The 17,225-nt window shown below is 39.3% G+C and overlaps 1 protein-coding gene across 2 annotated transcripts in view; it reads left to right on the forward strand.

The window, feature by feature from the left end:
• The first annotated feature begins 406 nt into the window (after window positions 1-406).
• Tmem236 (transmembrane protein 236) overlaps window positions 407-17,225 on the forward strand; it is a 47,470-nt gene continuing 30,651 nt past the window's right edge. Inside the window, exon 1 of one of the 2 annotated variants that reach the window (NM_001081310.2) lies at window positions 407-723. In NM_001081310.2, coding sequence (NP_001074779.1) covers window positions 473-723 — 251 coding nt within the window. In that variant the 5' untranslated portion in view covers window positions 407-472. Of the gene's footprint in view, window positions 724-16,236; window positions 16,365-17,225 lie in introns of those variants that run through there. The other variant, XM_011238983.2, reaches the window with a different exon arrangement.

The following is a 17,225-nucleotide window of genomic DNA, read 5'->3' on the forward strand; positions in this document are numbered from 1 at the left end:
TACTTACATGTAAAAACGGGATGCTGAATGTACAGGTGTAGTATAATAAATAAATCTTTTAAAACTCTAGGATAACATTATTCTAGTGGTTCTATATCATAAGGACTATCTATTTTATAAATTACTCATGAAAATGTACCCATAAACATTGCATTTAAAAAAAACCAAACAACAAACAATATGACCAATGACCCCCCCCCCCCTTTTTAACCAGTGTTCCATGCTTGAGAGTTCATCTGACTTCTAGTAGGGCATTTGTAAGTACATTTAGTAGTCACTTCTACAGAGGTTCTGTTTCTTTAAGAGAACTATGACTGTTAACTCAGATCATTGAACCATATGAGGGTCAATAAAAGAATAAAATCCCTGGTTAGCGATTTGAGTACAAGGAACTTGATCCCAGTGTGTGTTTATATGCTGCTCACTGTGAACAGGGGAGTGCCAGGTCCTCAGCTCCCTACTGCTTCTCAGGATGGCTTCTGGCAAAATAATCAAGCTGGTGGTTTTTGAGCTTCTTGAGTTTGCTGCCTTCTCCATTCCTACCCTTGTGATAATGGAACAGTTTGCGACTGCCAATCAGCGAACAAAGTCTGAAAGGACTCACTATTGGCTCATTGTTTCCTGTTCCATCGCCTATGTGGCTGTAGTGAGTCTCTTGATTTGGGTTCCGGTAAAAGTTGTCCTATACAAGAAACGGCATCTTTACAAGAAAATTATAGGATGGTAAGTAGAGAATCTCATTAGCAGGGAGTCCCTGATGTGCTTTTAGCCTTGAATATGATGTGCACATGTGTGCTAAGAAAGTGAATTTAGCACAAGAGTGTACAAGATTAATAGTGACATTGCACTTAACTTCTGTAAATGTATTGATGTTATGCTATCTTTTATATCTTTTATGTCAATGTATTGATGTTATGGCATCATCTATATTTTCTATGATAATTTTTTCCTAAATAACAAATGGCATAAGCTAACAAGGTATGTTGGTTTGGATATTTCCAGTAATGTCTCAGTACACTAAATTGTACAAATCTTCAGAGTTCCTCTACACACATCATAATAACAAGCTTAGAATGCAGAATTTCACTTTTATGCCAAGCTGAAAGTATCATCTCCTTTTAAGTGTTTACATTGGACTTTGTTGGTCTAAGGCATGATTAATTAACCGAGATGTTTAAGGCAACTTGATTACTAAGATTTAAAAATAAAAGAATGCTTCAGATGGTCATAAGTTCTATTAACCCCTGCAGTTAAGTCCTATTATCCCTTTTGGGGAGAAAATATGTTCATAATAATACAGAATTAACTTAGATAAAGACTTGACATTGCCACATGCCTGTAACACCAGCAAACAGGAGGCTGAGGCAGGAGGATCCTCTGGTTCTAGGTCAGCCTGGGCTACATAGTGAGATCTTAAAAAGAGTGAAAACAACTTCAACAACAACTTCTTCTTCTTCTTCTTCTTCTTCTTCTTCTTCTTCTTCTTCTTCTTCTTCTTCTTCCTTCTTCCTTCTTCCTTCTTCCTTCTTCCTTCTTCCTTCTTCCTTCTTCCTTCTTCCTTCTTCCTTCTTCCTTCTTCTTCCTCCCTCTCCTTCCCCTTCTTCTCTTTTTTTCTTCCTTCTCCTTGGACACTACCTCTCATCTTTGACTGATGAGCTAGAGAACAACCTGCTACTATTGTATTTTTTAGATCTTCAGGTCTGGTTCTCCCCCATCAGGAATTTCTTTATTTTCTTTGATAAGTTAAATTCTTTTCATTAGTAATCCTTTACTTCATGGGTGATCAATACCAAGCAAATTTGAAGAGGGAAGAGCTAAGCATTGTAATATAATTTAGAGTAGAAATGTAAAATCCATACATACAATGATGTAGTAATCTTGGTAAGGATGCTGACACAGAGAGCTGAAGTATGGGTGGAGTTTATCAAGGGCTCCACAGGTATGACACTGGAGGTTGCCAGGCTACTTTCTGTTCTCTAAGGACAAGGCTTCTAAGAAGTAAATCATTTTGTGGTTGGGATGAGGGAGAGACTTTCCAACCTTGGTTTGAATCTCAGTATCACCAATAGGTGTCTTAGAGGTGAACCATATACCCCAAATTCCTTTGACTTTCCAAGACTGTTAGTCGAGCAAAGGATTTGGGGCAGATAGTGGCAGTTCCAAGTGACAGTGAGAGTACAGGACAATAGCCCACTGCTGTGCCCCTGCTCAAGGCTCTTGGTTTTTGTGGTGTTTTTTTTCTAAACCACTATATCTCCAGTACTTCATGCTCCAAATGTTATTCAGATGGCAAAATTTTTCATATAATTTGTTGTCAATATAATGGGTATTAAGCTATAATGGCCTTTTCACAGATCCTGTATGCTGAGGGTGTTATACATGGATGTTTATCTTTCAACTGTGGATCACTCAAAAAGTAGACATTGTGATGAGTGTGTCATTAGTATGCCCCAAAGGAAACTGATACTCAGGAACACTTAGCAACTTTTCCAAGGTCAGTCTACTAAGTGATAGAACTGGGCTTTGGACTTTGGCCTGTCTCAATCCATGGTTCACACTCCAAGTACATTCCAAACTATCTCTGAGGAACAGGCTGTCAGGCCTGTAGGCAATTGAGGTTGAGTAGAAGAGAAGTCCTTTGTTCCTAATCTTCAGGGCATGGCAAATTCTCATCCCTTTTGGGATCTACTCAAATTTCATTTTTGTATCCGTTCAAATAGTCCCTGCATCTAAGGATCCTGGTTAGTTGCTACAACTTCATCTTTCAGTATTTTCTCCTGGTCAGAACCGTCTCCCACACTTTAGTTTCTGTTTGTGGGTGAGGCTGGCCTCAGGTGTTATCAGTGGTTTTACATAGACTTCACTTTATCTGTAATTATGGTGAACTCTGCCACTATTTCCTCATGGGCTCATTCACAAACACTATCTTGTAGTTACCTTCTAGGGTTGTTAAAGAGAGGAAACAGCTCATGAAAACAATTGTAGGCATTTTACACACTCAGCAAAGCTAAATTTAGACTTTATGGCAAGGTAATGAAGTTAGGTGTTGATGCCTTCATGTTGTATCTGAAAAAATAGAAACTAAAAATGGAAGCTTTGTCAAGATCTATAAGCTCAGAGCTACCCAATTCTGTGCAATTTCTTCTACTTTATGAATATCTCCTTTCCTTTCCTTTCCTTTCCTTTCCTTTCCTTTCCTTTCCTTTCCTTTCCTTTCCTTTCCTTTCCTTTCCTTTCCTTTCCTTTCCTTTCCTTTCCTTTCCCTTCCTTCTCTTTCTTTCTTTCTTTCTTTCTTTCTTTCTTTCTTTCTTTCTTTCTTTCTTTCTTTCTTTCTTTCTTTCTTTCTCTCTCTCTCTCTCTCTCTCTCTCTCTCTCTCTCTCTCTCTCTCTCTCTCTCTCTCTTTCTTTCTTTCTTTCTTTCCTCCTTTCCTTCTTTCTGACTCTGAAGGCCAAGCATCATTTACTGTAATGACATTAGAATGTATTTGCCCAAAGATGTTCATTTCAGTAGTACTCATATATGATTGCCAATGATATTTTGCAGGATCCTGTTTGTTATTTGAACATACAGGAGGCAGCACTGTGACACAATACAACTTCAAAGTCACTTTTTTGCATTTATACAAGTGCAGTCATATACAGAGTATTAAACCTTATCTGTTTCATAAAGATAGCTAAAAATAAAAATAAAAAAACATAACTGTTAATAGTCATAGTAGGGATCACAAGCATTACTATTTTCATTTATTATTTATCATTGAGTAACTAGGTAGATAGTTGTTTATTTGAAGTTTTACAGATCCTTAAGTTCATAGGTTTGATATTGATGAGACTATTTGAAAGCATCCTGGAAAAGACTACATGAACCATATGAAACTAGTCTTTAGAGAGCGAGGTACCAGAGAGCTAATCAAGAATATGTCCAACGAACAGACATGGAGTCAAATCTTAGCTTTGACATTGGCTTATGTGAGTTATTTATATTCTCTGAGCTTTAGTTTTCTCAAGAACCAAACAGAGACAATCTGGTTTTCATTTGGGAGCATTTGGTTAACAAAACAAAACACACATAAGATTGTGCATCTGAAGTCACTGGCACAGTGCCTTGAGGCTTTATATAGATATCAGTGTTATTAACCTTCAGTTGAGATGATTATTTCCATTTAAAATGTGAACTTGTTTAATTCTCAAAGTAATCTTAAGAGATGGAATAAATCAGGCTAAAACCAAAGAAAAGCAGATGCTGACAGTGGTGCTCCTAGAATTTGAAGTATTTTGTAGGATCTCTTGTCACTTGAGCATGAGAACGAACCCATAACATCCTCAGAAGTTACTTTTGCATTTACACGAATGCTTTGGGTTTCCTTTTCTCTGTGACCTACTGGACAGCGCTGTGAACTGACCAGGTGGCCATAACTCTCCTTTTATGAAGAGGAAACATGTCGAGGAGCTGAAGACATACACTAAGTCAACAGAAGAGATTGAACTTTCACTTGTACCAAACACTTCCTCATTCCTTTAGACTTGTTATCCTTTCTTGATTGCCTGTTATCATTCCTATGGATTAGGGAGAGGCAAGATAGAATAAAAAAAAGCTACTTAAGTAAATAACTAAGTGCTTATGTCAATCTCTGAGAGAGACCCTTTTCTGGAAGTTCAGAAGGCTCACTAGGGACAGATAGCTCTGGAGGATACATGGTATGCCTAGACTGCCACAGGGTCCAGAGCTGTGTCTCAGGAATTCTTCCTAGTCTTTTTCATAAGACAACTATTTCAAAATATGATGTGTCAGAAATTTGTGGCAGTGTGAAGTTTGGAAGACCATTTTTTTAAGTGACATTTTAGATTGTTGTGATTTTACTGCTGTTTTATTTGCTGTTTTGCTATGGTCAAGGCAGTGGAATAAGAACAAACCATTGTTGATCACCTCCAATGTGCCTTACATACTTCTGAACATGTTATCTATGAGTAACCCTGCCTGTCCTGAAAATTGCTTTGTAGACTAAGCTGGCCTCGAACTTACAAAGATCTGTCTGCTTCTGCTTCCTGAGTGTTAGGATTAAGTCCTGTACCATCACCACCCAGCAGCTGTATCCCTCTTTAATAAGGTTTCTGAACATTAACTTTGTCCCTTAAAATTCATCTTGGCAGCTGGAAGAAATCCCAGAGCTCAGTATCTAAGACGTCTTGTACAAGATAGATAGACCATCTGCCTCTTGTTTTTCTTTCTTTAAAATAGGGAGCTTAGTATTTTTTGTGGTTTAAATTACCAGAATGGTCTTCCTTATTTATCAGACAAAATCTCCCACTGTATGCCTTCCCTCCAATCTTCTTTCGAGACTTTACCTCCCTTTATATATCAGTGAACTTGACCACGGCCAGGATTTCTGCTTATCACTCCCCCAACTTCCCTCTATCATTCCTTAAGCACATTATTCATTGTCAAAACTGTGATGTCTTTTCAGGGTGACTTCTCTGAGCACACTGTATCTGTCCCAAAGCCTCTCAGATAGATGAACATAGGTCACCCCATTGGGCTCAAATATGGCCCTAGCCATTCTGGTTTTGTTGTTTGTTTGTTTGGGGGTTATTTGTTTATTTGTTTTTCAGTTTGCAGAATCCCACCAGTCCTTCATGCTCATGGTTCCTGGGTTTATAAAGTTTTAGAAGTTTCCTTGGATGCTAGCTGGCTTTCTAATGTCTGGATATTATATCTTGATGTCCTTTTGAGTCAAATACTGACTTCAACCATCAATTCAACACTACTGACTCCTTGCTTTACAACTAAGGGTCCAGTTGATTGAAACTTTTAGGAGACTTACTTCAAAGAGGGGTTTCCTCATCCTGAACTGAGGCAACACCTACAAGCCCAAAAGTGCACTAATGTCAGAGGTCATTACCTCTCTGTCTTTAGGATACTTTGTACTGAACATGCATTTCAGCACAGTTGAGGTGAACAGGCAACTGAACAGGTAGTTGTAGTTTTAAACCTGAATTCAGTAGTTTCCTCTCCCTCCCCGTCTTTTTATTTATTCTTTTCTTATACAACACATCCCAACCATGGTCCTCCAGCCACCACTCTTCCTAGTATCCTCTCTCCAACTTTTCCTCTCGCCCAGATCCACTGTTCCTCTGTTTCCCTCCAGAAAAGGTCTCCCAGGGATATCAACTGAACAAGGCATAACACTATGCAATAAGAACAGGCACAAACCCTCATGTCAAAGCTGGACAAGGCAACCCGATAGGATGAAAAAGGTCCCAAGAGCAGAAAAAGAGTTAGAGGCTCCCCAACTTTTACTGTTAGGAGTCCTACAAAATTCCCAAGGTAAACAACCATAACATATATGCAGAGGAGCTAGCATAGACTCATGCAGGCTCCATGATTGCTGATTCGGTCTCTGTGAGCTCCTATGAGCCCTATGCTATACCAATCTATGAGTATAGCAGAGTATCATAGGAATCATTTCATTATTTCATTGACTTTGGGGAGGGTAGTTGTGTTTGGATTTACTCTAAGCTTCTGGGTTGACCTGCTTCTGGTTCCTGGCTATCTAGACAGTGCTAGGCATGGTCTCCCTCTCACGGCTGGGCCTCATGTTAGACCAGTCATTGGTTGTCCACTCCCACTAGTTCTGTACCACCTTTATCTGAACATATCTTGCAGGCAGCATAGATTGTGCAGGCAGTCAATGGTTTTGTGGTTTGCTTGGTGCTCCAGTCCCACCACTGGAAGCCTTGCCTGGTTACTGGTTCAAGCTCCATATTCTCCATTATTAGGAGTCCTCATTAGGGTCACTCTCATAAGTCCCAGAAAGTTTCCACTGTACTAGGTCTATTACCCCACAAATGTCCCCCTCCAATTCCAATCATCTCTGCCCATACTCTCTCCCTCAGTGCCTTTGTCACTCTACTGATCCCTCCTGGTCCCACTCCTACCTGCCCCTAGTCCACCCATATAATCTATCCAGTTTCCTCTTTCCAGGGGAATATTTGTGTAGTTTGGCTATCAGGGTATTGTGGCTTCATAAAATAAATTTAGCAATGTTCCCTCTGTGTCTGTTTTGTGGAATAATTTGAGGAATATTGGCATTAACTCTTCTTTGAAGGTCTGGTAGAATTCTGTGCTAATACAATCTGGCCCTGAACTCTTTTTGCTTTGGAGACTTTAATTACTGCCTCTATTTCTTTCAGGGTTATAGGTCTACTTAAATTGTTTATCTGATCTTAATTTAACTTTGGTAAGTGGTATCTATGAAGGAAATTATCCATTTCTTTAAGATTTTACAATTTTGTGCAGTATATGTTTTTAGATCATGACATAAGGATTCTTGGATTTCCTTCCTATTCATTTTATGTCCCCCCAATTTTGTTAACTTGGATGCCTTTTCTCCATCTCTTAGTTTGAATAAGGGTTTATTCATCTTGTTGATTTTCTCAACGAGCCAACTCTTTGTTTCACTGATTCTTTACATTGTTCTCTTTGTTTCTATTTTACTCATTTCAGCCCTCAGTTTGATTGTTTCCAACTGTCTACTCCTCTTGGATGTGCTTGATTCTTTTTGTTTTATGGTTTTCAGGAGCGCTGTTAAGTTAGTAGTATGAGATTGCTCTTCTTTCTTTATGAAGGGACTTAGTGGTATGAACTTTCCTCTTTGCATTGCTTCTATTGTGTCCCTTAAATTTGGGAATGCTGTACATTTATTTTCATTAAATCTTAGCAAGTCTTTCATTTTTTGTTTATGTCTTGACTCAGTAAAGTGTTTTTCAGTTTCCTTGAGTTTGTAGGCTTTTGTTGTTTTGTTGCTGTTGAAATCAGCTTTAATCCACAATGGTATGATAGGAAGCAGATGTTTATTTCAATCTTCTTTTATCTGTTTAGACTTTTGGTCAATTTTAGAGAAAGTTCCATGAAGTGCTGAGAAGGTATATTTATTTATGTTTGGATGAAATGTTCTGTAGATATCTGTTAGGTCCATTTGGTTAACAATGTAGCTCCAGTATTTCTCTATTTTAGTTTTTGTCTGGATGACCTGTCCATAAGTGAGAGTGGGTGTTGAAGTCTCCCATTCTTAATGTGTGGGTCTGATGTATGATTTAAGTTTTAATAGTGTTTCTTTTACAGATGTGGGTGCCCAAGGGGCATAGATGTTAAGAACTGAAATGTCATTTTGGTGGATTTTTCCTTTCCTCTTTTCTTGAGAAATTTTGGATTGAAGTCTATTTTGTTAGAATATAGAATGGCTACAATAGCTTGTTTCTTATATTTATTTGCTTGGAAAATCTTTTACCAACCCTTTACTCTGAGGTAATGTCATCTTTGATGTTAGGGTGTGCTTCTTATGTGTAGTACAAGGATAGGTCCTGTTTTGGTGTACATTCTGTTAGTCTGTGTTTTTTTATTGGGGAACTGAGACCATTGCAATTGTTAGCTATCAATGACCAATGATCGTTAATTTCTGCTATTTTGTTGTTGTTGTTGTTGTTGTTGGTGGTGGTGGTGGTGGTGGTGGTGGTGGTGGTGACAGAAGTGTGTGTGCTTCCCTTCTTTTGGTTTTGCTGGTGGGAGAGTATTTATTTCTTGTGTTTTCAGGATGTAGTTAATTAACCTCTTTTTCTCTCTAGTATCTTCTGTGTAGCTGTTTTGTAGATAAATATTTTCTAAATGTGACTTTATCATGGAATACTATATTTTCTTCATATATTGTGACTAAAAGTTTTGTTGAGTATAGTACTCTGGGTTGGGCATCAGTGGTCTTCTAGAGTCTGTAGGACACTTGTCCAGGCCTTTCTGTCTTTGAAAGCCTCCACTGAGAATTTGGGTGTAATTTTTATAGGTCGACATTTATATGTTACTTGCTATTTTCCCCTTGCAGCTTTTAATATTCTTTCTTTGGTATGTATGTTTAGTATTTTGATTGTTATTCAATGAGGGGGACTTTCTTTTCTGGTCAAGTTTATTTGGTGTTCCGTATACTTCTTTTACCTTTATAGGTATCTCCTTTAGATTAGAAAAATTTTCTATGATTTTGTTGGAAATATTTTCTATGCCTTTGAGATAGGGGATTCTTCTACTTCTTCTACTTCTATTATTCTTACATTTAATCTTTTCATAGTGCCCCAGAGTTCTTGGATGTTTTGTGTCAGGAATTATTTAGTTTTCACATCTTTGACTGGTGTATCTATATCTACTATGCCTGAGATTCTCTCTTCCATCTTTTACATTCTGTTGGTGATGCTTGTATCTGTGGCTCCTGTTGACTTACCTAGATTTTCCATTTCTAGATTTCCCATAGTTTGTGTTTTCTTTATTTCTTCTATTTTTGTTTTCAGGTTTTCATTCATTTCCTTCAACTCAGTTATTTTCTTTTTTGTTCTTTCTTGGCATTCCTTAAGGGATTTATTCATTTCTTCCAATTTTTGTTTGCCTTTTCCTTGATTTCTTTATGTGATTTAGTCACTTCTTCAAGGACCTCTATCATCTTCATAAAGTTCATTTTAAGGTCTTTTTCTTGTGCTTCAGCTCTTTTGGAATATTCAGTGTTTGTTTATTGTGGTCTTATGCTTGTGTCTAGGCACCTGGCTTTGGGGTGATTCTTGGTCTAGGTGCTGATTTCTGGGCTTTTCTTTGTTGGATGAGTGTTTTGTTCCTTGATTGCTGTTTTCTCACTGGTCTCTGGCCTGTATGGTCTGCTTTTGAGAAGGGGGCGAAGCTTCTGCCCATCTTGGCAGCTGGTAGACAACAGTGAGGGCGGGAGGGAGAAATAAGGAGAGTGTTGTAGGGACACTGCGAGGGTAGAGGGGGGTCTGCAGGTAGGCATTCTACCTAGAGTTCTGATGTTCAGCATGGCTTCTAGTGCAGCAGGAAGTCTCCACCCTGCCTTCCATTAGTTTACCCTTTTCCTGATTTAACATAACTATACCAGTTTAAATGACTTCTCTATTCAGTTGAAACCTTAAGCTCTTGGTGGTGCCACTTTGAAAGCTGATAGCCTGACATGACTCTTTGTACTTCCAGTCAAGTCACATAAAATGTCTTAGCCTAAATGATCTTACCAGAAATTCTTCAGGTTCACAATAATCTACCAATACACTCTAATGATTTAAGAAAAATAAGGGCTTGTATAAATAGCTATAACTTTATCTATTTGATTTCTTTGCAATTCCCAATTTCTTAATAATACAATCCTCTTCTAACTAAACATTTACATATTAGCCATTCACTATCTGAAAGGATTGTCCCAAAAACTACCACCAGGGATACTCACCACCATATCCCTGGCATATAAGATTGTCTACACTCTAACACTGATATTCCTTTCCAAACTATCTCATTATACAAATTCTTCATTTAGTTGATTTTATTCAAAAACAATTATAGGGAAATCTTTCACCACAGTAGGCACTTCCTTAAAGATTGTGGTCTACTGTAGAAATTACACAATTATGCATGGAAAATATTGATGTCATATTGACAGTAAGGGAGAGTTTTTTATTGTATGTCTGTATGAAAGTATGTCTGTATGCATGTCTATGTGTCAGTATGCATGTGTGTACATGCATTCTTGTGTGTGCACCTATGTGTGTATGCATGTGTGAAGCCTGGAGGTTGATATCAGGTGTCTTCCTTTGTTGTTGTCCAATTTTATTTTACTTTTTGAGAGCATCTCTCATTGAACAAGGATCTAGCTATTGTGGCTAGCAGGGATGTGATATTCCTTTTTTTTTTGTTTGTTTGTTTCTGCTGAACACACTGCACTGTCTGGCTTTTGATGTGGCTCCTCATACAACATTCCCTCATCTACTTTAAAAATTATTCTTTTCTGCCCCAACCTGTATCCCTCCATCACTTCACCATGGTGCCTTGAATGAAGCAGGTTTTCAACCTTAGGTATGTGTGGCCACAGGTTTCAGAGTAGAGAAAAGCTCACAGTGTAGACTTAATTTGAGCTGAGCTTGAAAAGAAGAGGGTAGATGATATCTCCATGGATGAGGATGGATAATGAGCTGACTGGGGAAGAAGCAGATATGTTTTAAGAAGAGGGCAAAGACCAATGTGTTTCTAAAGGAGCCATCAGAAAAGAAAGAGCTGTGTAGCATCATAGCCATTGGGAACATGGGATTTGTAGTCAGAACATCCTGGATTAGAGCTCAATTTTTACATCCCAGTGGAGGACCTGGAATTCAAGCTTCCTCATCAGCTTCAATATCAGTGAGAGGCTTTTGTAGGGTCTGGGTGATAGAAGCACCTGTTCTCTGAAGTGCTCAGCACTCAGTAGCAACTTAGATGATAGTACAGGAGTGTTCTTGTTTGAGGGAGTTAACAGATTCATGGGAGCCGTATGGCAGGAAACTTTGACTTAATGACTTAGGGAAAGGAGAATCTTACAGGTTTCTTAGCAGAGAGTCATTTCCCAAGTAAATTATCTGAGCTCCCCACCCACCAAGCTTCCTCCATGAGTAATCTCAAGGCCAAACTTGCTGTACAAACAGGAAGTTTTAACCCATTGTGCTTGAGGTTGGTCTTCTTATCCTGGGCTCAACTCTTGGGAGAGTCTTTTCATTGTGCTTTCAATAACCATGGGTGTTGAAGTCACGAGGCTTGTGCTTTTGCAATTGTCATGTGCCACCATGCCACAGGTCTTCTTTTCCTCTGTGCAGTATGTATATAGTGGCATCTGGTTAGTTTAAATGTAAGCACACTTTCAAAGATGCTGCTAATATTCTAGCTGAAATTTTTATCTTCTAGTGTTATGCTGCAGCATTTGAAACTTGCTAGAACAAAGTGTATAAACTTGGTGACAAAACAAAACTGTTATCTCAAAATCTTAGACACTTAGGAGTCAGAAGTCAAAGAATTAGCCATGTTGCTTCCTTCTGAAGAGACCTAAGGGTGAGTGTGCTCCATGCCTATCGGGAAGTATGTCAGCCATCTTGGTCTTGAGTTCCATGATCACATGACATTCCTGTCATTCCTTTCCAGGTATTCCCTTTGTTCATCTCTGCTTCCAGAAATCTTCCTATCATATTAATTTAAAATCTATCCTGATATCCTATTTTAACTTAATTACTTTACTTTAATAAAGTACTTTCAAATTTTTATTGTTTCTATTCTGAGGAACTAGAAATAGAGACTCGACCATAACTGGAACACAAACTTACTCCACAGCATACCACCCTTAGAACCCTCAAACTTCACATTTGTTTGTTGCAGAGAGTACACTTACCCTGCCCTCTTTAAAAAAAAGTCTTATTCATTTCAGTATCAGTTCTGTGTTCAAAGCTCATCTAAACATCATTCCAAAGTACCCCAAATCTCCATTTTATAGGGAAGACTTGGGAAAGAACTTGTCCTGAGTCAAAATTCCTCTCTATCAGTGACCCTGTGAAACCAGACAAAAAGTAGATTGTAGCACCTAAAGAGAAGGACTAAGAATGCTTGCTGCTCTTGCAGAAAATGCAAGTTCATTTTTAAGCATCTAGCTGTAGGAGATCTGATGACCTCTTCCGGCTTTTTCAGACACACACACACACACGCACGCACACGCACACGCACACGCACACGCATACACACACACACACACACACACACACACACACACACACACACGAGCATGTTCGTAAAAAATTACAGATCTTTTAAAAAGTATGTTGCCTTCAAAATACAACGGTGGGACGAAACAGGCATCACCGATTCTTTGAGAGATAAACAGTGAACAGGAAAGGAAAAGCCGAGGTTTCTGAGAACGATCCAACTGAGGTCAGAAAATTCCATTCGCTGTGAAGGCTTAAGGATGATTTTCTGTGGCTGGATGCACTGTTCTCTGGACCCACCTTCCAGGACCACCGGGATGCTGGCTCATGGTTGGTAGCCTCTGCTCTCTGAATTCATAGAGGAAACTTGAGCTTGTACAGCCTCTGAACCAGCTAGAGCCACTCTTCCCTATTTTGGAATAACATGTTTGTAGCTAAATACTTCTATCAGCTCACTTCCTCCCTAGAGGCCCAGAAGTAGAACAGCCTTATTTCATCTTAGCCCTTGTCTCTCATCTTCCACTCAAGTCATTCTGCTGATGTGGTTGAAGTTACAAGCCTCGATCTCCATCTTCTCTTCTGAACATATTTTTGCCACTCCTCCCCCTCTCAATATGGATGGGGCAGAAGTTTTCTAAACATTAACCTTCTGGTGTCTTTTCTGCCACACATTTTAAAAAATGTATTGCTCCTTATAGTTAATTTTTACCACAAATAACGAAGAGAATACAGGCCTCAGTGCTGCTGTATGTGATTCATTGCTTGCAAGTTGTTGTTTGGACCAGGAAGGTTCCCACAGGCTCATGCTTTTAGCCCTTGGTTCCCTGCTGTGAAGATCATAGAAGATGGAGATCTGGCTACTGTAAATAGATGACTAGAGGTTGAGAATGAAGAGCATATGTTCCCCAGGTTCAACTCTCTGTGTCTTGTCCACTGCCATGTGAAGAATATCTACCACCCTTTTTTTTTTTTCCTACTGGGAGCTGTTGCCTGCTTTCTGCATCCTGATGTTTTGAAACTGTGAGCCAAAATAAACCTTCCTGTCTCGACTGGCTTCTGACAGGTGATTTGTCACAGTGAAGAAAAAGTAACTGATATGTAAGTTTTGTTTTCCTTGCACCAAGGTACCTGCCATCTTACAAAAGGTGCCTCCTTCCTTCCAGATCCCAATAAAATCCTCCTTGTTTCTACCTCACACACCAGAAGTACCTTGCCAGTCAAACTTCTAGCACCTTTCTGTTCACTAAAGCATGTTTGTTTTCTGAGACCATAGATATTTTCTTTGAGCTCTGCCCAGAATCTCCTGTACCATCTACATTTCCAGCAACCTCTCCAAGGTGTACTAGACTTTTCTGGTGCATCTCCCATTACTCCTTTCTCAAGCTGAGTTTGCACTGTCAGACATTTCAGCAGCATCTCTCCTGCTCAGTGGCTTACATTCTAGACATGCTAGAACAAAGTGTCCTTAGCCACATGCTATATACACAAGGTAAGTTTATTGTTCACTGGATTAGAGCCCAGAAGCCCAAGACAAAGTATCAGTTGGACTGATGCAGAAGGATATGAGTGACCTCTCTTCCTGACCTCTGTCCTAACCTCGGCTGGGTTCAGATGGTTTTGTAGCATTCCTTGGCGAATATGGGGATCACCGAGCTTTCTGACTTTGCTGCCACATGAGATTCTCCCAATGTTTCCATGTCTATTATAAAAATATTTGTCATATTGAGTTAGGAGCCATTCTAGTGATCTTATTTTAGTTGTATCATTCTCTGTTGAAAATTCCATTTCCAAATGAGGCTGTGTTCCGAGGTCCTTGGGTGTTGTGACTTCGTCATGTCTTTTAGGCAAGCACATCGGTCCATTCATGTCTTAAAAATAAACTATAAGCAGGACTTAGCAGGAATTGAAGATTTCTGACACCCATTAAAGAAAACATAAGTAGGGGTTAGGGTTTATTTATTAACTATTCTATTAGTACGTAGCAAATATTTTACAGTACAATACCAAACTAATAGAATAGTTAATAGATATATATCTTATAATTGAAAGCTACTTCAATTACATGTTGCATATTATGTGACATGCTATATAAAATGAATGTTGGCAACAATCTATAACACTATGTTCAGGAACTATAACTTATTATGTAATCTTTTCACGTGACACAACAGATGTATCAGACTCCTTAAAATCTGGTATTCAGTAGTAACTATATTGTTCCTATGACTGATTACAATTTTCAATCAAGCTTTAAGCACTCCACAACTGGGGAAGGACATCAGTAGGTAGGTACGTGAATTATTGTGTTTAAAATTCCAAGAGAACTTGAATTCATTGTACATAGCTCTGTAGAAAGATTTGAGACTTATAGAATTATTTTAAAAGAGTTATAGATAATTTCAATTTGATTTGTTTCGAACATTTGCATTTTATTTTTAATCAAGTATAGATTTTATCCTGAGAAATTATTTCAGAATTCACTAGATTCCCAACTGATCATATACATAAAAAGATTCAGAAAATAGTATTCTAGATGCTAGAAACAAAGAATAAATAAGTTCAGTTTTGTGAGTTGAAGAAAGAAGAAGAGGACAAGCAACAAAGCCAGAAGAAAAGCAGCAGGATATCAGGTCATCATAAGGGTCAAATAGGGGCTGAAGAGATGGCTCAGCGGTTAAGAGCATTGACTGCTTTTCCAGAGGTCCTGAGTTCAATTCCCAGCAACCACATGGTGGCTCACAACCATCTGTAATGGGATCCGATGCCCTCTTCTGGTGTGTCTGAAGACAGCTACAGTGTACTCATATAAATAAGACAAATCTTTTTTTTTTTTTTTAAAGGAAGGAAATAAATAAATCTTGGATTTTATTTTATTTTTTTTTTAAAAACCAAAAAAAAAAAAACCACATTTTTTTTTTTTCATTTAAAAAAGTTTTAGGTCACATAAAACAAGGCAACATTTACTCCTTCTTCTCGTCTTCTGGCACTGGGTCTGTGGGCGGCTCCTCCACTGTGGCGCTGTTGCTCTCTGAGCCCGTGTTACTGTCACTGGTCCCTTCCACCTCCATGCTGTCAACTCTCTCCTGCCCACTCTCCTTGTCCTCAGGAGTAGACGTGCCTTCTTCACCATTCTGCTGGCTCTCTGCTGTGTCTTCAAGATGTGTCTCCTCTGTCTCCATCGGGATACTCTCCTCATCTTTCTTCTCCTCGGCTTTGTTCGCCACTTGCTCTTCCTCAGGGGCCATGCTGCTCTGACTGCGCTCAGCCTGCTCTGCTGCCTCCTTCTCCCTGATTTTATTTTTTAAGATAAGGGTCAAGTGTACAAATCAGGCAGAGAAGAAATGTGGGGAAGGCAACCTGTGTGGGGCAGGAGATGACAGTGTGGAGACAGGAAAGCAGATGTTGCAGGGAGACCCTAGCAAAAGGAACGGGTAGTGTGAGACTGAAGAGAAGCCACCGAGGAGAGAAAATGAGATAAGCAGAAAGCTGGAGTGTCTGGAGTTAAGTAGGGGGAAGGTAGATCATTTTAAATGAGGAAAAACAGGAGGAAGGATTTCTCAAAGAAAGCGTGCGCTAGGGTGAGAGGGATGAGTCGTATCTCAAATGCACTGCATGTCCACCAGAGATGTCTGTGATTGCAGTAAATTATACTTAAGATAAAATTTATGACTGGAACCATTTTGTGTACTGCGCAGAGGTATTAAATGCATTTGTGTTGCGGGGCAACTATCACTGTCAACCATCTGTCTATGAACCCTCTCATCTCTCAAGACTGGATCTTTGTACTGTTGTGAACACCCCTACCCTTTGTCCCCAGCCTCCGGTTTTTGGAGGTACAGTAACAAAATGTGTTTTACATTTTAAAATGTGACTCTGGGGGAGGTGGCAAGATAGGTAAGGGTGCCAGCATGAGAAACGTAGTGTCAATCCCCAGACCTCGTGTACAAAGCTTGGCATGACTGGATATGTGTACTGTAACTCCAGCATTGTGGGGACACAAAGTGCAGCTGACTTGGTGAGCTTCAGGATCAGCAAGAGACCCTATTCCAAGGTATAAGGCAGAGATCAAGAGAGGAAGACACTAGACGGTTTCAAGAACGGAAGCTCTAACAGGAAACCCGTAAGGAAAAATTACAAGTAGGAGCTGACGAAGGACAAGCTCTGGTGTGAGCAGAGGTTGGGTTGGTCTTGGATTTCACAGGAAGTTGGAGAGAAAGAGGTGGTGTGTTACAGTGAGAGTGTGGGGGAGGGGTGGTGTGTTACAGTGAGTGTGGGGGAGGGGTGGTGTGTTACAGTGAGTGTGGGGGAGGACTTTCATTATTTTTAGATATATCTACATTGGACTGCCTCTTAAACTTCCAGGTAGAGATGTCTGTTAGGTGTCTAAGTCTAGAGCTGAGGGGAAAATACAGTGTGTGTTAAGTGTCCCAGGAAAGTAGGTTAGTAATTAAAAGCATAGAAATGTGTTCAGTAATTGAGGGAGATTATTTAGAGAAGGAATAATCTAGACATTCTCCTCTTTCAGAAGTCGGGTTGTGAGCATGGGAACCCCACGCATGCGTAGCTGCTGTCCCTTAGCCATGGTCCTTTAGGTAGCTTCACACTGGAGGAATGTACTTCTGATCTGAGACACAAAACAAAACAGTTTCCTTCTTTATATTTTATTTTATTAAAAGTACAAAATAACTAGTTCT

Source organism: Mus musculus, chromosome 2, assembly GCF_000001635.26.
Source record: "Mus musculus strain C57BL/6J chromosome 2, GRCm38.p6 C57BL/6J".
In the NCBI taxonomy this organism is placed as follows: domain Eukaryota; kingdom Metazoa; phylum Chordata; class Mammalia; order Rodentia; family Muridae; genus Mus; species Mus musculus.